This window comes from Cibotium barometz, chromosome 38 (assembly GCF_041138505.1).
Source record: "Cibotium barometz isolate CiBa-2024 chromosome 38, ASM4113850v1, whole genome shotgun sequence".
Classification (NCBI taxonomy): Eukaryota; Viridiplantae; Streptophyta; class Polypodiopsida; order Cyatheales; family Cibotiaceae; genus Cibotium; species Cibotium barometz.
In genome coordinates this window covers 42,439,679-42,466,611 of record NC_141083.1, presented here as the reverse complement: position 1 = coordinate 42,466,611, position 26,933 = coordinate 42,439,679, and the positions used below count along the sequence as shown (strand labels likewise).

At 43.6% G+C, this 26,933-nt stretch overlaps 2 protein-coding genes across 2 annotated transcripts; one reads left to right on the top strand and one right to left on the bottom strand.

Annotated features, from left to right (window-relative positions):
- The first annotated feature begins 3,088 nt into the window (after window positions 1–3,088).
- On the top strand, window positions 3,089–4,330 carry LOC147616741 (zinc finger CCCH domain-containing protein 17-like). The gene has a single exon (XM_086777194.1). It carries the CDS (start codon window positions 3,089–3,091, stop codon window positions 4,328–4,330), a length of 1,242 nt encoding a protein of 413 aa, XP_086633320.1.
- A 19,433-nt stretch (window positions 4,331–23,763) lies between these two features.
- LOC147616740 (zinc finger CCCH domain-containing protein 17-like) lies at window positions 23,764–25,005 on the bottom strand. Its single transcript, XM_086777193.1, has one exon. It carries the CDS (start codon window positions 25,003–25,005, stop codon window positions 23,764–23,766), a length of 1,242 nt encoding a protein of 413 aa, XP_086633319.1.
- Between the last annotated feature and the right edge of the window lie 1,928 nt (window positions 25,006–26,933).

The following is a 26,933-nucleotide window of genomic DNA, read 5'->3' as shown; positions in this document are numbered from 1 at the left end:
TAAATGTGTGTCTTTTATATCGTGTAATGACAATTAATATGTAGTGAGACAAATTCTCCAAAGGTAAGGGCATTTGTTGGGGATCCTTTGAAAATAGGCCGCACAAGAACGAGGAGTGTCCAGAGGATCTAGTACGTCTTTTTGATATGTTGTAAGAGAGGGAAACCAAGCCTTTAATATTAAAGGTGTCAATACAATCACAGCATGTGATTGTATTGTAGTGAGGTTGCCCACAAGAGGTTCTGTTTATGGCTACCCCGATGATATTGTCCCGCCATGGAATCTATGTACATATGAGTGATCAAGAGGATTTCTTTACAATACAGACCTTAAGTGTTATTGTGTATACTTTGGGGTGTAAATTCTCACATTTTATGTGTATGCCACATAAATGGAGATGAGCCTTTATTGCTTCAGATTTGTGACACCATGCTAGATGACATAGCTCTCTTATTGTCATTGGTACTATGTATCAAATGACAACTATTATAACGCAGGCCGAGTATTGTGTCTTCTCCTTAGACACCCTCGTGAATGTGTGGTGTACAACACATACTGGAAAGGTGTTTGGATAGGAAGAGAGAGAGGAAAGAAGGATAGAAAGAGAGAGAGGAGGCTATATAGAGTCAGCAACAACAAAGAGAAGGAGAGAGAGAGAGAGAGAGAGAGAGAGAGAGAGAGAGCATAGAGACAGAGTGAGCAAAGAGAAGGATAGAGAGAGAGAGGGGGGGGAGGATATAGAGAGTGAGTGAAGAGATGGATAGAGAGAGAGAGAAGTGTATATATATATATATATATATATATATATATATATATATATATATATAGAGAGAGAGAGAGAGAGAGAGAGAGAGAGAGAGAGAGAGAGGATAATATCAAAGAGAAGGATAGAGAGAGGGAGAGGGAGGATAGAGATAGGGATGGTAGATATCTGAGAGCGTGAGCAAAGAGAAAGATATAGGAGAGAGAAAAAGAGAGAGAGAGGGGAGAGTAGGACAAGGGAGAAAGAGAGAGAGAAGCAACAGAAAGATGTGAGATGTGTGGAGAGAGGAGAGGAGAGGAATGGAGAGAGAGAGAGAGAGAGAGAGAGAGAGAGAGAGAGAGCAAAGAGAAGGATAGAGAGAGAGAGGAGGATATAGAGAGTGAGCTGAGAGATGGATATATATATACAGATGGAGAGAAGAATGTATGTGTGTGTGTGTGTGTGTGTGTGTGTGTGTATAGAGAGAGGAGGATATAGAGAGTGAGCTGAGAGATGGATATATATATACAGATGGACAGAAGAATGTATATGTGTGTGTGTGTGTGTGTGTGTGTGTGTGTGTGTGTGTGTGTGTGTGTGTATATATATATATATATATATATATATAGAGAGAGAGAGAGAGAGAGAGAGAGAGAGAGAGAGAGAGAGGATAAGAGCAAAGAGAAGGATAGAGAGAGACAGAGGGAGGATAGAGATAGGGATGGTAGTAGATAGAGAGAGTGAGCAAAGAGAAAGATATAGGAGAGAGAAAAAGAGAGAGAGAGGGGAGAGTGAGACAAGGGGGGGAGAGAGAGAGAGAGAGAGAGAGAGAGAGAGAGAGAGAGAGAGAGAAGCAGCAGAAAGATGTGAGATGTGCGGAGAGAGGAGAGAGAAGAGGATAGGAAGGGAAGATGGTAATAGATAGAGAGAGAAAGGGAGGAGCAAGGTTGGTGGTGGTGGAGATGGTGGTGGGAATAGTTAGAGAGAGAGTGTTCAAGTAGAGAGAGAGGGTAGCCAAGAAAATCTCCCTCTGTCGAGCTTCTTCAGTGAGACCATCCCCACTTTGACATGCAGAGATGGGGATGTGAGGTGGTCCAAAAAGATCAAATTGTCAAGTTGCTAGGGATTCCTTTTGGGTTGAAGGTCAGTTAACTGATTAGGCAATTAGCAAGTTTTTGGAAAAACGAAGTAAATGGGAGGGAATTAGAGTACCCTTTCATAGCAGGATTGATATTTGCAATGTTGTCCTGAATGCCTACATAATGTATTTATGCCCAATGCTGGACTTTGGCAAGTGTCACTGGAAAAGGAAATCTCTTGTGGGCCCCATCAGAGATTTTTTATGGTGGAATAGCAAAATTTCCATAAGGACTCGTGCACAGTTAGCATGGGACAGATTGTCAGTACCAAAAGGGGAAGGGGATAATGGTATCTTACATATGCCCACCCATTCTTTAGCAAGGGTGGCTCTGTTTCTTCCCAAATGCTTGATACAGAAGGAACCTTGGACAATGATGGTAAGAAAACTAGTTGAATTGGTTGGGGTACAGGATAAAGGCAGTGGCCCTTTTTGTAAGCTACTGTGTAAAAGGTGGAAAGAGGGTTTGGATCAGCTTCTAATGGAGTTGCAGATGAGCAACCCCTGACTTATGCCTCACTCTGGGGAAGTCTCAAACATACTAGGGGTTTTCCTTACCCATGACTCGTTTTTGCGGGTGCATGATACCGAAGGAGGCAAAATTAGATTGCCTAGATTTGGTCCTAGAACCAGAAGGTTGTATCACAACAAGGAGAAACAAATTGACCACACCTTTGTTACACTCATAGAGGATCCAGTTGGGACCAGGTCCACAGTTAAAATATGGTCTAAGAAAGGTGACATTTTAGAAAAAACAAACCCCACGGGCGGGGGTGTACCACAAAGGCCATGATGGAAGCTTGCATATATTAATTACTAGGGTATCAAATTGCATGGGGTGAGTCTAGTTTTTTGTTAGAAGATGAGAGACTGGCTTTACTTTGTAATCTTGTAAATGAAGTGAAAAGAGAAAAGGAGTGACTTTCAGATTTAAGTGATTTACTGGTGTACCTGGCTTTTTCTGGTTAATATAAATATTTACTATTGGTATAAAAGGAAAAAAAAAAGAGAGACGAGCACCCTAGAAACTAATGGTATATATATATATAAGAACCTTCGAGGACGCGCTCTCGGCACGCGCTCTCGCTAGGTATAAATAGGGTAATTTAGCACAGAACAGGCGTCTTTGTTCAACCCACAAGCTTCTTTTTTTGCCCCTGCCCACAGCTTCTTTGATCAACCCACAGCTTCTTTGATCTTCCGTCGCCATGGCCGCTGCAGTGCACGGAGGCCACCACCATCACCATGACTCGGCACATGAGCAGGAAACCATGATCGTCTGCAGATTCTGGCTGCAGGGCAGGTGTACCCGCAACCCCTGCAGGTTTTCCCATGCCCTACCGGCTAACTCAGAGCGGAAGCCTTCTTCCAATCTCACCTGGCACAGGAGGCCGATATCGAAGCCCTGCTCGTTCTATTTGCGTGGCAGCCCCTGCCCCAAGGGCGACCAGAGTTGCTGCAAGTTCTTGCATGCACACACGGAAGGCGCAGCTGCCCTCTTCACCGAGTTGGAAGGCCACAGCAAAGGGTGTTCTTTGACGGGCATAGTCCTCCCTCAAGGCTCCAACACCCTCTTCACCGGGGGCCGAGACCGGAAGGTAAAGGTGTGGGATTGCGAGTCCGGCCGATGCATCCAGGCCATCCCTTTAGAGGGAGAGGTTGGGTGCCTCTTCAGCAATCCCGAATGTCTGTTTGTCGGGATTCCCAACGAGGTCCAGGTCTGGAATCTGAAGACCCAAGAGCAACAGAAGCTTTGCGCCGCTCCCGCCGGCCAGGTCCGCGCTTTGGCTGCTGCCGATGACATGCTGTTTGCCGGGACTGACTGCGGTGTCATCCTAGTATGGAGGTTCGACTCCCAAGCACACTCCTTGGTTCCAGCTGCTTCGCTATCCTCGGGCGCCCACTCTGGGCCCGTGCACACCCTCCAGCCCTACATGTTGTCCGACAGAAAACTCTTGTTCTCGGGCTCAGCTGACGGGAGCATCCGGCTCTGGGACCTCACTACCGGCCATTGCCTACACACTCTCCTTGACGCCCACACAGGCCCTGTCACTGGCCTACTCTCTTGGAACCAGTTTCTCCTCTCGGCCTCTGTCGATGGCACGCTCAACATTTGGCAGCAAGAAGGTGCCCAGTTGGATCTTCACTACACCCACACCCCTCCCAAGACTGCGACTGGCCATGCAGATACAGAAGCCCCTGAGCTAATTGCATTATCCGGATTTGTGAGCGAGGACGGCATACCTATCTTGATGTGTTCCTACGCAGGTGAGAACAATGTTGTTCGAGTGTACGAGCTGCCCTCCTTCACAGAGAGGGCCGTCCTCTTCTCACCCGAGCCCATCCAGTCCCTCGAGACCGGGCCCAGTGGGCTGGCTTTCTCAGGAGACCGTGCTGGAAGGCTCAAGGTGTGGCAGATGGGGGTACCCAAGCAGCAGCAGCATCATTGAGCATCCTCTGTCTGTGGGGTCTCCAATGCATGGGAGACAAAGAGTGATTACTCGCCAATGCGTTCTGTGAAAAGGAAAAGATTGTAAATGCTCTCCCACCTTCTCCAATGCATGGCAAATTGATACTCCCCAAAATTTTCGGTGCAAAACCCAAAGAAAACAAGATTTGTAATTGAGTCTCCCCAATGCTTGCTGTGCATGGGAGCTGAATGAAATAAAAACACATCACCACCTTTGTCTTTTATTTCTGCGTTTCATAATTGAGTTTCTCTAGCATTAAAAACTCTGTAATTTTCTCCATTGTTGATCAATCAAGGAGTTGCTAATGCAATGCCTGAGGAAGCTGAAGCAGTTATCAGAATTTAAAGTGTAAGAATGTGGGGGCTGTGTGTGTATCAAGGTCAGGATTCAACAGGTTTAATGAACCTTGACATTCCTGTTCTGATGCTCATGTCTTTCTCTGTTGGTAGCACCCTTTGAGAATGCACAGCAAGTGCCACACGTGTTTATTTGTTTTACTGTGATAAGAGCGTCATGGAACGAGACATCTCTGCAGATTGAAAAGGATGCCTTCGGAAGCACTACGAGTCTACGTTCACTGGAAAGGCTTTGCATTCAATGTCTTAGATGTATGAGGAGTTCTGATCTGTGGTATGGCATTTGCAAAGCCATTGGAGAAGCCGTGAAGAGCAGCACTCTGTCATCACGGCTGGGAATAGCATCTATCAAGCACAGCCAAGGGGAAAGATAGATGAATTGATGCAAGTGTAAGGCACAAAGCTGGTGTTTAATGGCCCTTTTGGCATGTGGCACCCTTGTCGATATGGTATCATTCTCCTTTGTGTCTTGATGGGTCAGTGTTATACATACTGACATTAATGCTTGCAAAATGGATTAAGTCATTGCAGAATCTCGGACAAGAGATTGTTCATGAATGTATGCCTGGCTTCAAGAGGCGATCAGGCACTTGGGCAGCTAAAATGCCATGGATGACTTAGGAACAGTTGGGCACTCCAGGAAGTCCCCAAATGCCAATGGGTTTAGAGCAGTTAGGCTCTCGAAAATCCCAATGCATGAATTGTCATGCCCATGTCTACAATCTCCCAAAATGTAATGTGGATGCCTTCAAAGAGCAACACTGTACAAAGTCCCCAGGAAATACCATGCGGCTTTTCTTACAGAAGAATTGGATTATTGCAAAAATTCCATGCTCATGTGTTAGAGCAACAGTAGTTCAAAACCTCCATGAAGTGGTATACCGATATTTTTAAACAAATTGGTTTGCCTTTTTGGAGGATGGCTTGGTGAAAGCTTTATGCCAGAGCTTGGTTAAGCGTGCATTTGTTTTCCACTTCTTGCATAGTTTGGCACGTCTTTTTACTTGCAGATAGATTATCAGATAGAGAGCTTGAACAAGGCCATGGTAAAAATTCTTTGGATTTATTGTCAAGAGCATTTGGGAGGAGTTTTTGCCATTGGTAGAGGATGCCATCAATAATGCAGTCTTAAGTTTTTACAAAGAAGAACTCTTTTGAGGTGGCATATGGTAGTCCTTTTGTTAACATTGTGACCGAAGCATTTAATACTTCCAAAGGTCATTATGGTGCAGGTCAGGTGGTCCAAGATCTAGATTAGATGCCATGATAGGTCTAAGATGTTACATGGTTGGATGCCACGTGGAACAAGAAAGTGCGGGACCTCGAGTGGAAATTGGTCCTATGTGAGCCCAATCTGGGACAAGTCGGCCAGGGTTCCATTCTACGCGTCCAAGGTCAGGTGTGCATTGTCCTGCACATGAGTCTCCCTCTGGGATGATGGCAGATAATCTGTGTGTTGGGTTTGCAACCGCCGGACACCAGGCGTCTGTAGGAAAAGCATGTAGTTTGCATGTAGGATGGGGCCAGCCCTTAGGGCTACCCCAAGAAGGGGATGTTGCATCGCTTGAATGGGCATGGTGTAGGCCTTGTGCCACCTGAAGGGGCCAACAAGGCCCTAGGTGCTGCCCACCAGTCCATAGCGAGGCTGGGCAGGTAGACGGCCAGCCCAAGGGGCCTGGCCAGGCAGCCGACAGGTCTTAGAGACCTTGCCCAACCAAGTGGCCAGGCAATAGAGGCTGTCCCACAGCCATGCGCAGGCTGGGACATCAGTCTGGACAGCAGCCAGAGCATGCGCAATGCAGCCATTGTGAGAATGATGGCATAAAATAACATTTTATTGCATTTGACCAAGTCGTGGGGCTTTCATCGGGCATGCCGACCCCAGTAGAATCAACCAAATGAGTAGTGTTTGTGGGTATAAATACCCCAGGCAGAATTCAGTCCAATCATCTCATATTTCACAAAGGGTTGCAGCAACCCAAGGGGCAGGACAGCCAAGGGGAGTGCTACAACAAAGGTGAAATGTGCAGGTCAAGAATAGATCTTTAGATCTATAGATTTGGGTTATTGTACATCATTCTAATAAAGCAAATACACCATTCATGGTGGAGGCCCTACAGAGGATATACGGGACCCAATATTGTGTCCTTTTCTCCTTCCTCTCTCTCTCTCTCTCTCTCTCTCTCTCTCTATTTTTGCACATCTCTCTCTATATTGTGCATTATCTTTGTCGCGACTGATTTCTGAGCATTGAATTTACCGATTCTTCCACCGAGTTTCCTCATGTTACATTGGTATTAGAGCCTTCTTCAAATGTGAAGACAAAAAAAAAAGAGATTTTTTTTCTTGCATGTGTGATTGGTTTCAAGACTTCACGGACCACCCCTTTCGGTGTGACTCCTGCCCCTAGAAGGATTGTTGGTTTTTAGTCTCTGGAAGCCTCCGAAAAATCTCCCATACAGACAGTGGATGGTTAGATTGTGTTCTAGAAAGGAAGTGCATTTCCCACTATGGCGAGCCTCGACAAAGAGAGAGAATGATGAGCTTCGGAACAAAGAGCACCCGACAGTCCTTGAAGGGTGGTAGATATGAGTGTGCATGAGATGTTCCAGACTATGATGCGAGCACTCGTAGACCAGAGCACCAAATTGAAAGAGAAGAAGGTGCAGATCTTGGCCCTGGAAGAAAGAACCCGTTTTCTAGCCCTTTTTCTCCGTCTCCTCCTTTCTCTCCTTCTGTTTCCTAGACCTCGATAGCAGAGTCTCTACCAAATGACCCTTTTGAAGGGTTATGACCACAGTCGAGTCTGACGCTTGAGTTGCAGATGTGAGCAATGGAGATTCGATTGATAGAAGATTGTGTGGCAACATCCCATACTACTGTACAAGACGACGCCAGGTGACGCGTGAAGCATAAAAGATTCCTTGTGGCTTTAGACGCAAGAGCGACACCAACAGCTTCCTCGAGTCATCCTCCCTAGAGGATGAACTTCAGCAAGTATAATGATAAACTAGACCCCACAACCCTTTATTCTTGGTTGCATCGATTTGAAGTTTATTTTGCTGCAGTTAGAAAGAATGATACTGATATAGTGATCTTGGCTAGTTGGTATTTGGAAGGTGAGGCTATTCGTTTGGTGGACCTAGTGGGCTCATGTCCATACCAAATTAAGTATGGTAGCTTATGTTTGGTCGAGTTTTTCCTCGATCTTAAGTGGTGGTTTCTATCGCCCTATTACCTTGGGCAATGTGAAGACGCGTTTAGGGGGGTGCATCAAAGCGCGCAACCGGTCCTGCAGTATGCCAATAAAATTTCAAACCTATTTTTGCAATTCCTTTATGGCCTTGACACGCAAATCCAGTGGAAAGTGCACATGTTTAGGCCAGCCACCTTCGAAGATGCAGTCTCGCTTGTGCAAAGTGCTGAAATGAAGTGTAATGGCAAAAAGCCCAAGACTTCCCAACCTTCCACTCCCAAGACATCCGCCACCCCGCAAGGGAAAAAGGCCATAGCTAGACGAGGTCTTCCCCAACCAGGACAGAGCATGGGAGTCTATGGCTCCAAGACATTAGGGAAAAAATGGACTATAAAATGGGTCCTTTACTAATCAAAAAATTAGTGCTAATCAAGATATCCACCAATGGGAAGGGGAGGGGAGGGGGAGTGCACATTCTATCCACTAGCTTTAGCTATAAAATATATGGTAGTAATTATATTTCTTAGCCTTGTCCCCCTATCTTCCACCTCTCTCTAGAGGTCACACCAAAGTTCAAGGCAAGGGTCAAATCTCCTTTTTGAAATGACACGGGCCAACATTTTTAAATAAAAAAGTGCAACTCGGTCAAAAAAAAACCTAAAAATTTAAAATTTTGGTTTTCTCTCCAAAAAAGTGTTTTTACTTAAAAAAAGGCTACCTAATCATATTCTATGGTGGGAAACCCATTTTTCAAGCTCATTTCAGCTCTCTAAGCTCTTAATCTCTCTAATCCTCTTCCACAAGCTTCTTTAATCTTCTATAATTGCATAATCATCTCTAAAGCTATTGTACTCTCCCTAATCTCATCTTTCTCTCTCTTGCTCACCCATAGCAAACTTTAATCTTCTATTTCTTCATAATCTTCTATTTCTTTAATCATTTCTTAAGCTATTGTGCCCTCTCTTTTCCTCACTCTTCTTCACCCATACATCTCATTATGCCTACCTCTAGTAAGAGACCAAGTGATTCCATCTTTGAATACCTTCTGTACAACACTACAAATGATAAAGGTGAGTGGATCGGGCATCCATTTAGGGTGAAAGATTGGGCTTATATGCAACCAAGTGCCATAGGTCTACATTGAGTTCTTAACCGTGGTGTTTTGGAACACCATTGGAAGGAAATGATTCTTTATTTCAAGAAGGATAAGAATGGAGAAATCAAGGCAATAATACAACATGTCTACATGGTTGTAGACATGTATCTTCCTCCTTCCATGGAGAGGAATAGGCTCCCTTGCAACTGTAAGTATATGGTTGTAATTTTATTTGAAAATGGCTTGTTTTGTTTTACTAATTATGGTATGTGGGTAGCAGACATTTTCCCATTAAGCTATATTAAAGAACAACCTTTGAGAAGCCTCACTGGTGTGTTTAGTTTTTTTCATAGTACAATAGGTGAGGTAATGTTTCCAGGTGAGAATCATAGAGCCCTCTTCAACAAAAATATATTCTTTTACATACACTCTTACAAAGTCCCTTCTCGGCCTACAGAATATGGTAGCCTTGAGGAGATCCTTATGGACTCTTTACATAATGTAGAGTGGCCAGTTCCGGAGTGTTAATGCTTTCAAAAACAAGATGTATTCTGACATACACTCTTCCTTAAAATTCTCTAAGGCCTCTAAGTCTATGGGGCTTGGATGGTGTGCCCCAATAATCCATCTTTTTGTATTTATGTTCTCTAAGCTTTCTCCACAACCCACCCCAACAATGTTCATTTGCAAGAAATTGCAAATTGAACAAATTGACACTGTCTTGGGTATTAGATGGAATATTGTGGAGGGGTTACACAAACGTGACGTCTACTCGTGTAAAGTGGTGCCTTCAAGTGTGACCTTTCGATACTTGAAGACTCGTCGAGCTTATCCATTTGATTCTTCTATGAACGATGGATGAAGAAGAATGGGGAGTGGATTCCTGCAATCAAGTGAGGGTGTGGATACACCCATAGATTTATTTGTGACTCTTCCTGATGGTTCAATTGAGGTGGTGAATGCAAGTAATGAATGGAGCTTAGGAGATGTTCGAGAGCATTTGCTCATTCTGGGATTTCAAGATGTCTAAGAAGCAAGCATCAAGATTGGCCGACGAAAGGTGAGCTTTGTGTTTTTTGAATATGTTGTTTTATTTATTACAGTTGTGTTTCCTTGTTTAGATTGGAAGACGTTTGGAGAAGAGCTTAAAGGTTTGCAAAGATTGGAGTAATAGTGGATGCAAATTTCAACTTCAGAATTAGTGTCGCAAGCACAAGTCGCAAGTCGTCGAGGGGCTATTTGTCTTTTTTTTTTTGTAATTAAGATGGTTTTGTATCAAACCTATTATAAAATGATGGTTCCTTGTGAATGACCACTTGTGTTATGCCTTGTCAATTTAATTTATATCTTTATATAAATTTGGGGTTATTTATTGGTCACTTATGTTATAGTATGAAATTCCCAATGTTTAATTTTGCAGTCTATAAATATAGGACCTCTCTCATTTTCTAACACTTTGTTTTGAAGTTCCTCTCTCTTTCAGCACTCATCACTCCATTTCTAGCATTCGTCACTCCCTTCCAGCATGGACCCAAACATGGCATACGAGAGGTTTCTCGAGTTCTTGAAGAGGACCGAATGGCCTGGACAGAGAGGAACTTTTCTTTATCTTCTCCCACGAGATTGACTTTGGAACGAGCATCCTCTTGGCAGAAGAGGACTACAGAGGTACTCTTGACTACATGGAGGAGTACATAAGGCCCTGGACTATCAAGCTACCATAGGAGGACGGTGATTGGTTGCCATGCAATCTCCTACGATATATCAACAAGAATGACCCGAATGCCCTCATGAGGTTGCAAAAAATCCAAGATATTGTGCTCCTTGATGGTCACTACAAGCGGATCACCAAGGAGGATATGCTTGCACTTCTCGTAGGGGCAAGATTGGCTTTGATTTCCTCTCTTGGGTTGCCACCTTCATATACCTTTGTGGTGAGCAAGACTCTGATGAAGAGGTAGAGGTGGAGGATGTCTCAATTGGAGGCATGGTACAAGGTAAGGAGGAGGATCCTAAACCAGCATGTTGAGGCCGTTATTGCCAAAGATCTCCTCCTCCAAATTGAGGCACCTCAATCTGGTGAAGCATCCTCGTCAAAGGCATTGGTGCCATACTCTCGAGAGGCAAGTTCCTCAATCACAACAACAAAGGGTGGAGAAGAGGTGGAGGAGGGTCCTATAGAGGGTACCCTAGATGTACCACATGTAGTGGGCAAGGGAAAGGAGGTTACACATGAGATGTCGGAGCTTGAGCTTAGTAAGCTCAGCTCTGTGGTGATTGAAGGGGAGGAATTCCTCTTTTTACATGACCTAGAAAAGGTCTACAAGCTCAACCAAGAGCCGAGTGCCTCTCCTTGTTAGCTGTGAATGATGAATTTCCCATCGACAACAAGGGCTCGGAGGCTTTGCAACAAGGGCTTTTTCTAGTGTAGGGTGGTGTGCATGAGTCGGTGATGATCCTAAAATCAACAATTGCAGAGGCTGATCAAAGCCTTGTGAGACTGAGGAGGAGTTTAGAAAAGCTCAGGAACAATTGCCCGCCGCTAACCAGAGAGTCTGAGGATGCTACATTAGTGTCGTTGGAGGAACACAAGTCCTCCATTGACGTTTGCAAGCCTGAGGTGATTGGCTCTGATTTCAAACACACGGTAAGATAAATTATGTATAAATCTAATAAATATAATTGATAATACTACTAGAATTCCACTAATCCTCTTTCTTGTGTGCAGCATATAGTCTCTGTAGCTGCTTGGGCTCAATGTAAAGGTGGCACATGCGAGGGTTTTGGAAGAGATGCTGGGTTGGCCCATTACATGGGCCAACCCATTACATGGGTCGTATTGCACCTCAACACCTTGTTGTGGTGCACAATGCATTCATCCCCCCCATGGTAAGCTTCTACATGTTATCCCTCAAAGTACTTAGCAAGCTTCTACATGTTATCCCTCAAAGTACTTAGCAAGGTCCTATGCATGCTTCTCAACGATTCCAAGAAACGCTGACAAGATAGTGCTCATCAACAAGGCTGCAATGTACGCTGCCTTTTCCAAGGGGGTTACGCTTCTAAAGTGCTCGCAGACGCTGCATTTGCGGAGAGTATTGGTCAAAAGGACCCAGATTGGGTCGTCAATGCCATATTGTTGGGGACCCTTCCACTTAGCAAGAAGAGGCGCAAGATTGTAGCTAGGCGTCTCAAGAACATTATGAGTTAGCCTAGAAAATTATTGTAGATACTATGTTCAACACTACTACTTTGTTAAAGACAATCAATGTAACTCCTTTTTATTAATACAAGTGGGCTTTTCTATACATAAAGTTTGAATAATGTAAGTTTCCATGATATGAGAGAGAGAGAGAGAGAGAGAGAGAGAGAGAGAGAGAGAGAGAGAGAGAGAGAGCCATTGTGGATAACACTAAATTGCATGCATGTTTAGTTTGTGGTATAGTGATTAATTTGGGCCAACTTCCCATGATATCCCCTGTCCTCTCTAACGACAATGGGTGTATAGTTCTGTCCTATCTTGCCATGATATGAGAGAGAGAGAGAGAGAGAGAGAGAGAGAGAGAGAGAGAGAGAGAGAAGAAGAAGAAGAAGAAGAAGAAGAATGTATTATCGTCCTTTGGGAGCCAATAAACGGCCCATGGGACCTCCACGAAATTATTACAAAGCTGTAAGAAACAAAAAACAAAGCCTCCTCCCTTCATTGGAGGGAAATACAAAGCCTTCTCCCTTCATGGGAGTGATAAGGAGCTTGTCGTATGGTCGCATTGTGCTGTAAGGTAGCCATGATGTTTAAGAATCTTGGTGATATAAATGCCTACAGCAGCAAGCTTGGCATGTGTGAGCAGATCCACCAAGTCATGATATCCTTCTAGAATGGTACTAAAGTCCTTTCTTATGTGGTCATATTGTGGGCATGTTAAAAGGACATGTTCCTCCGTCTCCACTGCTCCCAAAGTGCATACTTTGCATAGTCTTTTCTCTTTTGGGATATTTCTCCATGCTCCTTTTTCAATCTCGAGTGTGTGTGTGACCTAGTCCGGATAAGTGCAAGACCTCTCCTTGCATTGGCGGAAATAGGCATGCTTATGTATTTCTGAGCATTGTCTTCTTCACTTGAGTATGTGACCCAATAGTTTGGGTTGATGTGTGAGCCATAATATTCAAATTTAGCCCTTTTTTCTGATGATTGCCATTTATAGTGGAGTGCTTCCAATAGTGCTTGATGAAATGCCTTCTCATCTACTTCATCTGATGGTGCATCTAGAGAGAGAGAGAGAGAGAGAGAGAGAGAGCCATTGTCGATAACACTGGATTGCATGAATGTTTATTATGTGGTATTAGTAGTGATTAATTTGGGTCAACTTCCCATGATGTCCCCCCCTTTCCTCTCTGACTACAATGAGTGTGTAGTTTTGTCTGATTTAGCCAACACCCAGCTCTAATTGATAGCAAGGCCTATGTGTATGTGTATGTGTATGTGTATGTGAATGCTTGTACATGACAATTAGAGGCCACCAAATACAAAAATAGCCCCAACCTGAACAGGGTGACTTTTGCGCATACAACAAGCCTGTCTGGGAAAAAGTTACCCTGTTCAGGTTGGGGCTCCTTTTGCATTTTCTAGCCTTCAATTGTCATGTATAAGCATTCATATAGGCCTTGCTATAAACTAGGTGCTTAAAATTAAAGATATATAGTGTCCTACAAAGTAGTATTAAGATCATAAAAGATACCCTTTTACATGATGAGAGAGTTCTTACACATGGAAGGAGAGAGTTTGATTAATGTGCACCATAGATAAATACCTTTTTCTCATGATGAGCTACCGATAAAATGGAAAATGTGGTGCCTTCACACTGGGCTTGACATCACCTAGAGCTCAAAGTAAAATGGTAAAATGTTACACTGTCCCTGATGCTAACATTGGAAGCATATTTTGAGAACTATCTATATCATACATTGCAAGCATGTATCATTTGAAGGCCTAGAAAAGAAAAAAAGCCCCAAGCTAAACAGCATGTCTGAGCAAAAGTTGCACTGTCAGGTTGGGGGTTTTTTTGCTTTTTTTTCACATCCATTTGATGCATTTCCCAACCATTTGCTGCAGCCATAGCAATGACTACTCTCACTGTTCCCATCTTTGCTGCTGGACTAAATGTTTCATCATAGTCCAAGCCTTGGGTTTGTGCATAACCCTTAGCTAACAATCTCGCTTTATGGTATTCAATGGAACCATCTGACTTGCATTTCACTTTGTAAACCCATTCGCAACCAATGACATTTTTGTTCTGTGGTAATGCAACCAAATCCCATGTTTCAACCAATGCGTCCATCTCAACATCCATTGCCTTCTCCCATACATGCTTCCCAATAGCTTCTGTATAGCATGTAGGTTCCACATGCTTCACCAAAGAGGTCATATATGCGTAATGCATAGCAAAATCACGATATGTCAACCTGTCAAACTTGATATCTGACCCTTTGGGATCTACGCAATGCATGCGAATCACTCTGAACACCTGTCACTCTAGCATGTGGAGGCACATATCTATCCTGCCTTGCACCACAGGTGTGCATAAAACAGGTATGCCAAGTTCCTCATCCAAACTCTCTGAACTTGATGACTCATAACCTGTAATTCCAATTCCTTCAACCTTCTTCTTTCCTTTATCCACAGCACTACTCCCAGTGCTCACACTCTCATGCCTTAAGCGTCCTGACCATGGACGTATAGTGCTACTCTCAGACTCTGCTGGCCCAAACAAAGAAATAGAACTTGCTTGTGGCAAGTTCACATGCACATCAGCATCAAGTGAATCAATGACACCCTCATCCTTTGCTTTGTACCAACTAGCAAGTTCATCAAACACATCTCGTGAGATAACCACTTGCCTAGTTTGTGGATTGTAACATTTATATGCCTTACGATCGTGTGCATATCCAACAAACACACACTTTTCTACCTTAGGATCCAACTTTCTCCTTCTCTTGTCAGGCACATGTACATAAGCTATGCAACCAAACACTTTGAGGTGTCCAATGTCTGGCCTAAAACTTGTAAGCTGCATCTCTGGCGTACTTCCATGTATGGCTGCTGTTGGTGTCTTATTGAGTATATACACTGCAGTGGCACATGCTTCTGCCCAGTAATAATCTGGCATGCTCTTTTCATTGAGCATTGCCCTGGCCACTTCACAAATGACTCTATTCTTTCTCTCAGCAACACCATTTTGCTGAGGCGTATACCTGCAAGTTAACTGTCTTCTTATGCCATGCTTTCTCAAGAAATGTTCAAAAGCATGTGAGGTGTATTCACCACCTCCATCTGTCCTCAAACATTTTATCCAAGAGCCATATTGCTTCTCTACAAAAGCTTTGAAATCCATAAACTTTCCCAACACTTCACTTTTCTCTCTGAGAAAGTAAATCCAAGTCATTTTGCTAAAATCATCAATGAATGTCACATAATATAAACTGCCTTTAATGGATGGATTTTGTGCAGGACCCCATACATCGCTATGAACTATCTCAAGTAGCCTGCTACTCATGTTGCCTTCTCTAGGAAATGGCAACCTTGCCTGCTTTCCAAACTGACAGGTATCATAAACATGCATATTCCCATCATACTTGAATCTAGGCAGCCCACTAACAATGCCTCTTGCCTGCATGTTCTTTAACCTTTGTATATACACATGTCCAATCCTCTTATGCCACATGTCAATGTCCTGTACCACATTTCGGCTTTTAGAGAACATGGCTGATTTCAACTCAGGAATCCCAGCATCCAGCTTAAATAACCTGCCTTCTTTCTTGCCTTTGGCAATGACTCTACATTCATTTTTGAAATCCTCAACGAAGCAACCATGCTCGTTGAAACGAACCTGTAATCCCTGTTCCACCATTTGACCAATTGAGGCCAAACTTTTAGTAATAGAAGGCACATACAAGACATCTGCCATAGATTTTGTTTCACCATTGTGCATAACCAATGGTACACTTCTTCCAACAGGTGTAATGGCATGTTGGGTATCATCTCCTGTCTCCACATAGCCTTTCACATCCATAGGCTTCATATGCTCAAACCATTCACCATGACAAGTCATATGGTTTGATGTTCGAGAGTCAAAGTGTCATCACTTTCAGCATTTGTCATTATAGATCCCACAACATGTTTCATGGCAAACAAGTGATTTGCACTGCCATCATAGCACCATATGTAGGCTGAAAATTCTGTTGTGGTGACCTGTCCTGCCATCCACGACCATTACCACGGCCACGTGATGCAAATCTCTCCGTGCCTCTAAATCCTCTGTGAGTAGAAAACCTGATTTCTGCCATTATCATCATGGCTAGTAGATGCATCATGAAAGGAGTCACTGAGTTTGATTTCCTCAACAAGCAAGAGTGAAACCAACTCATCAAAATCTGGTAAATCTGTACTCCGAACCGAGATGGATGTATCAAAAGACTTATACTCCTTGCCAAGACCACGCAAGGTAATATCTACCAAATCATCATCAAGCATGGGGGCATTGATTGTTGCCAATGCATCTGCATACTTCTTTATCTCTTGTACATAATCATAGATGCTCCTTCTATTCCGTTTCACATTATGAATCTGTTCGCAAACTGAGACTTACGAGCACTGGTGTCTATATCAAACAGCTTTACCAATGTATCCCATGAATCATTGGGATTCTCAGCATCATGTATATGTATGAGTATAGCATCCGAAATAGATATACAGAGATAATGCAAAACTTTGTATGCTCTTTCTGACCATTGCTTATGAGCTATAACCTGTTGCTGTGTAGGTTGTCGGGGTAGTTCCGGCTCTGGCTCTGCACCTGTAATAAGATTCCAAAAACCTTTTCCCTTCAGAAAACTTTTAATCCTATACTTCCATACCTGGAAGTTCTTCCTATCCAATTTTTCACCCACAATTTGTATTGGATTGTCCGACATATTTTCTCAATGCAAATGCACCTTTCGCACACGTCCAAATCTGTAAACGAGCCTTACTCAGCTCAACCACACTCCAATAAGTGTTCCAGATACTCCAAAGTACACAATGAACTTCACTTTTGATGTAGAAAATCAAACTGATTGCATCCAAAATGAACTAGCTTACGCAGTCCAAGGTACCCTATTTTGGCACGCTTTCCAAGGCTCCAAATTGTAATGTAGTGGTTCAATCAAGTGTGGATAACTTGCATTGACACCTAAACAAGCTCAATGTTGCATATCAACACCATCCTATGTGTGTACATACCAATTTTGTCAAACCCCCTTCTCTGTTTTGAGAAAAACCAGTAAAGCCAGTAGTAAAATTGCTCTAATTTCTTCAATGCTTGTCCAAATTGAGAGACCAAGCATTTATTACCTTAGCAATGATGTCCACTAACTCCATGTAAAAAGAATTGAAAGAATTGTTTAAGATGAGAGAGTAATTAGTCGATTAATCACACTTTGTTTCACTGAACACAGTAGACAGCCTGTTTAATTAGCTCATTTCCAGCTCCATAGATCATAATTGCTCAAACCAATCATGTAGCAACCTCCTTGAGTTTGTGTATCACCCAATTGCTAAGCCAATTTTGGATTTAATGACCCACACAAGTGGAATTTGGCCTCCACTTATCAAAAGTCAATGAAAAATACTCTGTTTTTGCTGTATATTTGCGCCGCCTGCTCCTGAGGAAAATTTGGCTGATTATAGTGATAATTGATAGCATATATGTTTGCCTAACACACCAAGGCAAGTGTACAATCCATCAATTGATTGATTTTTGCAAAAAACTAGGGTTAATTTTATCCACCAAGTGGCTCTTTTTCTCTGTTTTGTGAGAGCTTCAAAACCAGTAATTTTCAATCACTCAAATGCATCATATTTACTCCAACATCAGTGTAGGGCTTGCACATGAGTTGCCAATACATTCATCCTTGTTATATGTTTCTTTGCCAGATTTGCATCTATTTTCACCATACATCACCGCTTCCAAGCTCCAATGGAAAGCTTGCAAAAAACCAGAATTTTCTTTTGCTTTGGGCAACCCTAATTTGCTTTGTTCGTGCTTGAATCACCTGCAATCCGCTCAAGGGTGTTTAGTAGACCTTACCCGGTAGGCCAAGCACTCAGATCTGATAGAAATCGGTGTGCTCCAAGCTTCACAACATCAATGGCAAGCTTCACAGCTTCTTCTCCCTCTTCTCTCACTCACTCATAAACCCTAATAGAGAGCACCAGGCTCTGATACCATGATGAAAAACAGGTAGAGGGAGAGGAGACACACACACAGGAGCAAACCCTAATGTATATTGCAAACCCTAATCATAGAGGGAAGCCATCTCTCTTCTCACACAATACATAAAGCCATAATCCATAATACACAAGACACACTATGAGTTGTGTCCACAGACTACTAACCCTAGCTAATGTCCACACCCTATGACCAGTTGGACGCGGTCATTTATGTCTCACACATGCTCCTACCTAACATGCCAGCACATAGCATAGTTGGTACACACTGACATCGAGCTTGAATCTCAATAAGGAGGAGTGTATGTCAGAATACATCTTGTTTTTGAAAGCATTAACACTCCAAAACTGGCCACTCTACACTATGTAAAGAGTCCATAAGGATCTCCTCAAGGCTACCATATTCTATAGGCCGAGAAGGGACTTTGTAAGAGTGTGTGTAAACGAATATATTTTTGTTGAAGAGGGCTCTATGATTCTCACCTAGAAACATTACCTCACCTATTGTACTATGAAAAGCACTAAACACACCAGTGAGGCTTCTCAAAGGTTGTTCTTCAATATAGCTTAATGGAAAAATGTCTGCAACCCACATACCATAATTAGTAAAACAAAACAAGCCATTTTCAAATAAAATTACAACCATATACTTACAGTTGCAAGGGAGCCTATTCCTCTCCATGGAAGGAGGAAGATACATGTCTACAGCCATGTAGACATGTTGTATTATTACCTTGATTTCTCCATTCTTATCCTTCTTGAAATGAAGAATCCTTTCCTTCCAATGGTGTTCCAAAACACCACGGTCAAGAATTCAATGTGGACCTGTGGCACTTGGTTGCATATAAGCCCAATCTTTTACCCTAAATGGATGCCCGATCCACTCACCTTTATCATCTGTAGTGTTGCAGAGAAGGTATTCAAAGATGGAATCACTTGGTCTCTTACTAGAGGTAGGCATAATGAGATGTATGGGTGAAGAAGAGTGAGGAAAAGAGAGGGCACAATAGCTTAAGAAATGATTAAAGAAATAGAATATTATGAAGAAATAGAAGATTAAAGTTTGCTATGGGTGAGCAAGAGAGAGCAAGATGAGATTAGGGAGAGTACAATAGCTTTAGAGATGATTATGCAATAATAGAAGATTAAAAAAGCTTGTGGAAGAGGATTAGAGAGATATTAAGAGCTTAGAGAGCTGAAATGAGCTTGAAAAATGGGTTTCCTACCATAGAATATGATTAGGTAGCCTTTTTTGAAGTAAAAACACTTTTTTGGAGGGAAAACCAAAATTTTAAATTTTTAGGTTTTTTTGTGGCCGAGTTGCACTTTTTATTTAAAAATGTTGACCCATGTCATTTCAAAAAGGAGATTTGACCCTTGCCTTGAACTTTGGTGTGACCTCTAGAGAGAGGTGGAAGATAGAGGGACAAGGCTAAGAAATATAATAACTACCCTATATTTTATAGCTAAAGCTAGTGGATAGAATGTGCACTCGTCCCCCCCCTTCCTTCCCATTGGTGGATATCTTGATTAGCACTAATTTTTTGATTAGTAAAGAACCCATTTTATAGTCCATTTTCTCCCTAATGTCTTGGAGCCATAGGCTCCCATGCTCTGTCCTGGGAAAGACCTCGTCTAGTTCTGGCCTTTTTCCCTTGCGGGGTGGCGGGTCTTGGGAGTGGAAGGTTGGGAAGTCTTGGGCTTTTTGCCATTACACTTCATTTCAGCACTCTCTGCACAAGCAAGACTGCATCTTCGAAGGTGGCTGGCCTAAACATGTGCACTTTCCACTGGATTTGCGTATCAAGGCCATAAAAGAATTGCAAAAGAAGGTTTGAAATTTTATTGACATATTGCAGGACTGGTTGCGCGCTTTGACGCACCCCCCTAAACGCATCTTCACATTGCCCAAGGTAATAGGGCAATAGAAACCACCACTTATGATCGAGGAAAAACTTGACCAAACATAAGCTACCATACTTAATCTGGTGTGGGCATGAGCCCACTAGGTCCACCAACGAATAGCCTTACCTTCCAAATACCAACTAGCCAAGATCACTCTATCAGTATCATTCTTTCTAACTGCAGAAAAATAAACTTCAAATCGATGCAACCAAGAATAAAGGGTTGTGGGGTCCAGTTTATCATTCTTTCTAACTGCAGAAAAATAAACTTCAAATCGATGCAACCAAGAATAAAGGATTGTGGGGTCCAGTTTATCATTATACTTGCTGAAGTTCATCCTCTAGGGAGGATGACTCGAGGAAGCTGTTGGTGTCGCTCTTGCGTCGTCTAAAGCCACAAGAAATCTTTTATGCTTCACGCGTCACCTGGCGTCGTCTTGTACAACAGTATGGGATGTTGCCACACAATCCTCTATCAATCGAATCTCCATTGCTCACATCTGCAACTCAAGCGTCGAACTCGACTATGGTCATAACCCTTCAAAAGGGTCATCTGGTAGAGACTTTGCTATCGAGGTCTAGGAAACAGAAGGAGAGAAAGGAGGAGATGGAGAAAAAGGGCTAGAAAACGGGTTCTTTTTTCCAAGGCCAAGATCTGCACCTTCTTCTCTTTCAATTTGGTGCTCTGGTCTACGAGTGCTCGCATCATAGTCCGAAACATCTCATGCACACTCATATCTACCACCCTTGAAGGACTGTCGGGTGCTCTTTGTTCCGAAGCTCATCATTCTCTCTCTTTGTCAAGGCTCGCCATAGTGGAAAATGCACTTCCTTTCTAGAACACAATCTGACCATCCACTATGTGTATGGGAGATTTTTCGGAGGCTTCCAGAGACTAAAAACCAACAATCCTTCTAGGGGCAAGAGTCAAGGTGGTCCGTGACGTCTTGAAACCAATCACACATGCAAGAAAAAAAATCTCTTTTTTTTTTGTCTTCACATTTGAAGAAGGCTCTAATACCAATGTAACATGAGGAAATTCGGTGGAAGAATTGGTAAATTCAATGCTCAGAATTCAGCAATCGGTCGCGACGAAGATAATGCACAATATAGAGAGAGATGTGCAAAAATAGAGAGAGAGAGAGAGAGAGAGAGAGAGAGAGAGAGAGGGGAGGGAGAAAAGGACACAATATTGGGTCCCGTATATCCTCTGTAGGGCCTCCACCATGAATGGTGTATTAGAATGATGTACAATAACCCAAATCTATAGATCTAAAGATCTATTCTTGACCTGCACCTTTCACCTTTGTTGTAGCACTCCCCTTGGCTGTCCTGCCCCTTAGGTTGCTGCAACCCTTTGTGAAATATGAGATGATTGGACTGAATTCTGCTTGGGGTATTTATACCCACAAACACTACTCATTGGTTGGTCGGCATGCCCGATGAAAGCCCCACGACTTGGTCAAATGCAATAAAATGTTATCTTATGCCATCATTCTCACAATGGCTGCTGTCCAGGCTGATGTCCCAGCCTGCGCATGGCTGTGGGACAGCCTCTATTGCCTGGCCACTTGGCTGGGCAAGGTCTCTAAGACCTGTCGGCTGCCTGCCCAGGCTCTCTATGGACTGGTGGGCAGCACCTAGGGCCTTGTTGGCCCCTTCGGGTGGCACAAGGCCTACCCCATGCCCATTCAAGCGATGCAACATCCCCTTCTTGGGGTAGCCCTAAGGGCTGGCCCCGTCCTACATGCAAACTACATGCTTTTCCTACAGACGCCTGGTGTCCGGTTGCAAAGGGAGATCATGTGCAGGACAATGCACACCTGACCTTGGATGCGTAGAATGGAATCCTGGCCGACTTGTCCCAGATTGGGCTCACATGGGACCAATTTCCACTCGAGGTCCCGCACTTTCTTGTTCCACATGGCATCCAACCATGTAACATCTTAGACCTATCATGGCATCTAATCTAGATCTTGGACCACCTGACCTGCACCATAATGACCTTTGGAAGTATTAAGTGCTTCGGTTACAATGTTAACAAAAGGACTAGCATATGCCACCTCAAAAGAATTCTTCTTTGTAAAAACTTAGACTGCATTATTGATGGCATCCTCTACCAATGGCAAAAACTCCTCCCAAATGCTCTTGACAATAAACCCAAAGAATTTTTACCGTGGCCTTGTTCAAGCTCTCTATCTGATAATCTATCTGCAAGTAAAAAGACGTGCCAAACTATGCAAGAAGTGGAAAACAAATGCACGCTTAACCAAGCTCTGGCATAAAGCTTTCACCAAGCCATCCTCCAAAAAGGCAAACCAATTTGCTTAAAAATATCGGTATACCACTTCATGGAGGTTTTGAACTACTGTTGCTCTAACACATGAGCATGGCATTTTTGCAATAATCCAATTCTTGTGTAGGAAAAGCCGCATGGTATTTCCTGGGGACTTTGTACAGTGTTGCTCTTTGAAGGCATCCACATTACATTTTGGGAGATTGTAGACATGGGCATGACAATTCATGCATTGGGATTTTCGAGAGCCTAACTGCTCTAAACCCATTGGCATTTGGGGACTTCCTGGAGTGCCCAACTGTTCCTAAGTCATCCATGGCATTTTAGCTGCCCAAGTGCCCGATCGCCTCTTGAAGCCAGGCATACATTCATGAACAATCTCTTGTCCGAGATTCTGCAATGACTTAATCCATTTTGCAAGCATTAATGTCAGTATGTATAACACTGCCCCATCAAGACACAAAGGAGAATGATACCATATCGACAAGGGTGCCACATGCCAAAAGGGCCATTAAACACCAGCTTTGTGCCTTACACTTGCATCAATTCATCTATCTTTCCCCTTGGCTGTGCTTGATAGATGCTATTCCCAGCCGTGATGACAGAGTGCTGCTCTTCACGGCTTCTCCAATGGCTTTGCAAATGCCATACCACAGATCAGAACTCCTCATACATCTAAGACATTGAATGCAAAGCCTTTCCAGTGAACGTAGACTCGTAGTGCTTCCGAAGGCATCCTTTTCAATCTGCAGAGATGTCTCGTTCCATGACGCTCTTATCACAGTAAAACAAATAAACACGTGTGGCACTTGCTGTGCATTCTCAAAGGGTGCTACCAACAGAGAAAGACATGAGCATCAGAACAGGAATGTCAAGGTTCATTAAACCTGTTGAATCCAGACCTTGATACACACACAGCCCCCACATTCTTACACTTTAAATTCTGATAACTGCTTCAGCTTCCTCAGGCATTGCATTAGCAACTCCTTGATTGATCAACAATGGAGAAAATTACAGAGTTTTTAATGCTAGAGAAACTCAATTATGAAACGCAGAAATAAAAGACAAAGGTGGTGATGTGTTTTTATTTCATTCAGCTCCCATGCACAGCAAGCATTGGGGAGACTCAATTACAAATCTTGTTTTCTTTGGGTTTTGCACCGAAAATTTTGGGGAGTATCAATTTGCCATGCATTGGAGAAGGTGGGAGAGCATTTACAATCTTTTCCTTTTCACAGAACGCATTGGCGAGTAATCACTCTTTGTCTCCCATGCATTGGAGACCCCACAGACAGAGGATGCTCAATGATGCTGCTGCTGCTTGGGTACCCCCATCTGCCACACCTTGAGCCTTCCAGCACGGTCTCCTGAGAAAGCCAGCCCACTGGGCCCGGTCTCGAGGGACTGGATGGGCTCGGGTGAGAAGAGGACGGCCCTCTCTGTGAAGGAGGGCAGCTCGTACACTCGAACAACATTGTTCTCACCTGCGTAGGAACACATCAAGATAGGTATGCCGTCCTCGCTCACAAATCCGGATAATGCAATTAGCTCAGGGGCTTCTGTATCTGCATGGCCAGTCGCAGTCTTGGGAGGGGTGTGGGTGTAGTGAAGATCCAACTGGGCACCTTCTTGCTGCCAAATGTTGAGCGTGCCATCGACAGAGGCCGAGAGGAGAAACTGGTTCCAAGAGAGTAGGCCAGTGACAGGGCCTGTGTGGGCGTCAAGGAGAGTGTGTAGGCAATGGCCGGTAGTGAGGTCCCAGAGCCGGATGCTCCCGTCAGCTGAGCCCGAGAACAAGAGTTTTCTGTCGGACAACATGTAGGGCTGGAGGGTGTGCACGGGCCCAGAGTGGGCGCCCGAGGATAGCGAAGCAGCTGGAACCAAGGAGTGTGCTTGGGAGTCGAACCTCCATACTAGGATGACACCGCAGTCAGTCCCGGCAAACAGCATGTCATCGGCAGCAGCCAAAGCGCGGACCTGGCCGGCGGGAGCGGCGCAAAGCTTCTGTTGCTCTTGGGTCTTCAGATTCCAGACCTGGACCTCGTTGGGAATCCCGACAAACAGACATTCGGGATTGCTGAAGAGGCACCCAACCTCTCCCTCTAAAGGGATGGCCTGGATGCATCGGCCGGACTCGCAATCCCACACCTTTACCTTCCGGTCTCGGCCCCCGGTGAAGAGGGTGTTGGAGCCTTGAGGGAGGACTATGCCCGTCAAAGAACACCCTTTGCTGTGGCCTTCCAACTCGGTGAAGAGGGCAGCTGCGCCTTCCGTGTGTGCATGCAAGAACTTGCAGCAACTCTGGTCGCCCTTGGGGCAGGGGCTGCCACGCAAATAGAACGAGCAGGGCTTCGATATCGGCCTCCTGTGCCAGGTGAGATTGGAAGAAGGCTTCCGCTCTGAGTTAGCCGGTAGGGCATGGGAAAACCTGCAGGGGTTGCGGGTACACCTGCCCTGCAGCCAGAATCTGCAGACGATCATGGTTTCCTGCTCATGTGCCGAGTCATGGTGATGGTGGTGGCCTCCGTGCACTGCAGCGGCCATGGCGACGGAAGATCAAAGAAGCTGTGGGTTGATCAAAGAAGCTGTGGGCAGGGGCAAAAAAAGAAGCTTGTGGGTTGAACAAAGACGCCTGTTCTGTGCTAAATTACCCTATTTATACCTAGCGAGAGCGCGTGCCGAGAGCGCGTCCTCGAAGGTTCTTATATATATATATACCATTAGTTTCTAGGGTGCTCGTCTCTCTTTTTTTTTTCCTTTTATACCAATAGTAAATATTTATATTAACCAGAAAAAGCCAGGTACACCAGTAAATCACTTAAATCTGAAAGTCACTCCTTTTCTCTTTTCACTTCATTTACAAGATTACAAAGTAAAGCCAGTCTCTCATCTTCTAACAAAAAACTAGACTCACCCCATGCAATTTGATACCCTAGTAATTAATATATGCAAGCTTCCATCATGGCCTTTGTGGTACACCCCCGCCCGTGGGGTTTGTTTTTTCTAAAATGTCACCTTTCTTAGACCATATTTTAACTGTGGACCTGGTCCCAACTGGATCCTCTATGAGTGTAACAAAGGTGTGGTCAATTTGTTTCTCCTTGTTGTGATACAACCTTCTGGTTCTAGGACCAAATCTAGGCAATCTAATTTTGCCTCCTTCGGTATCATGCACCCGCAAAAACGAGTCATGGGTAAGGAAAACCCCTAGTATGTTTGAGACTTCCCCAGAGTGAGGCATAAGTCAGGGGTTGCTCATCTGCAACTCCATTAGAAGCTGATCCAAACCCTCTTTCCACCTTTTACACAGTAGCTTACAAAAAGGGCCACTGCCTTTATCCTGTACCCCAACCAATTCAACTAGTTTTCTTACCATCATTGTCCAAGGTTCCTTCCATCCAATCACAGACCAGTCCCAACAGTCATTTAGTCTTTTAATTTTTTATTATTCAATCTCTTAGCAAAAGTGGTGTCAAGTAATCCTAGGGGAGGGTTAGATTTGTGAGTCCACCAGAACCCCAAATTAAGCATGGAATTACTTGTCACTCTGCATCCCCCATCCAAGTCATCAAGCTTAAGCCCTCTTTCCACCTTTTACACAGTAGCTTACAAAAAGGGGAACCAATGGGAAGAGCCCACATACAGACCCTCCACAAAGAAACCTGAAACTTATGGGTTGAATTGTACATTGGGATTGGGTGTGATGGTGAGAAGAATTCACATAAAAGACTAAACACATAATGAAAACAAACAAAAAACAATTGAGAAAACCCTAAAATGGGCTAACATGTAGAGATCTTGGTGATTGGATGTGTTGTCAAAATGGATAGTTTGCACTTAGGTGGGTTGAATGAACTGCATGCGGTGTAAGAGAAGAGTCTCCCTTCATGAAACCATGCAAGTACAATGGTAGAATCACATCAAAATGGATGGAGGTAATGAGTGATGGTATCATATTAATGATCCTATGACTAATTTCAATAAAGGTTTGGCGGGAGAATCTCCTTAGTATACATGGGTTCAGCTACGAAAGTTTCAAAATTTAAGGTGTAAAGTATAGTACACAGTAGTATATACACCTAGGAAAGTTACAACATTTAGGGTGTAGAGTATAGTATTCCCTTTGTCAATAGTATATACACCCATCATTACTTACATAATTTAAGGAGTATATTACACCCTTTGCCAATAGTATATACACCCTTCTATGCTTGCACGCTTTCTTCTTTCTATGCATTTGAAGGACCCCATAACTTTAAAACTCTTCTATAAAACATCCTAAGAATAGAAGTCTTTTAAGCATTTTGGTCTTTCAATACCTTATGTCCTAAGGATTTCTACACCAAAGTGTCTAGGAAACCAAATATAGAAACATCATTACTTTCTTATTGAATCGGGCTGGGAGAAGGAACTAGGTGTCGTGTAAACTTTCTACTCATGGAGGTTGAATAGGAGCTAGCCCAAAATCTATG

What these genes read in the sequence shown, in the direction of transcription:
- LOC147616740 (XM_086777193.1), bottom strand. Translation starts at nt 25,005, where the DNA reads ATGGCCGCTGCAGTGCACGGAGGCCACCACCATCACCATGACTCGGCA.
- LOC147616741 (XM_086777194.1), top strand. Translation starts at nt 3,089, where the DNA reads ATGGCCGCTGCAGTGCACGGAGGCCACCACCATCACCATGACTCGGCA.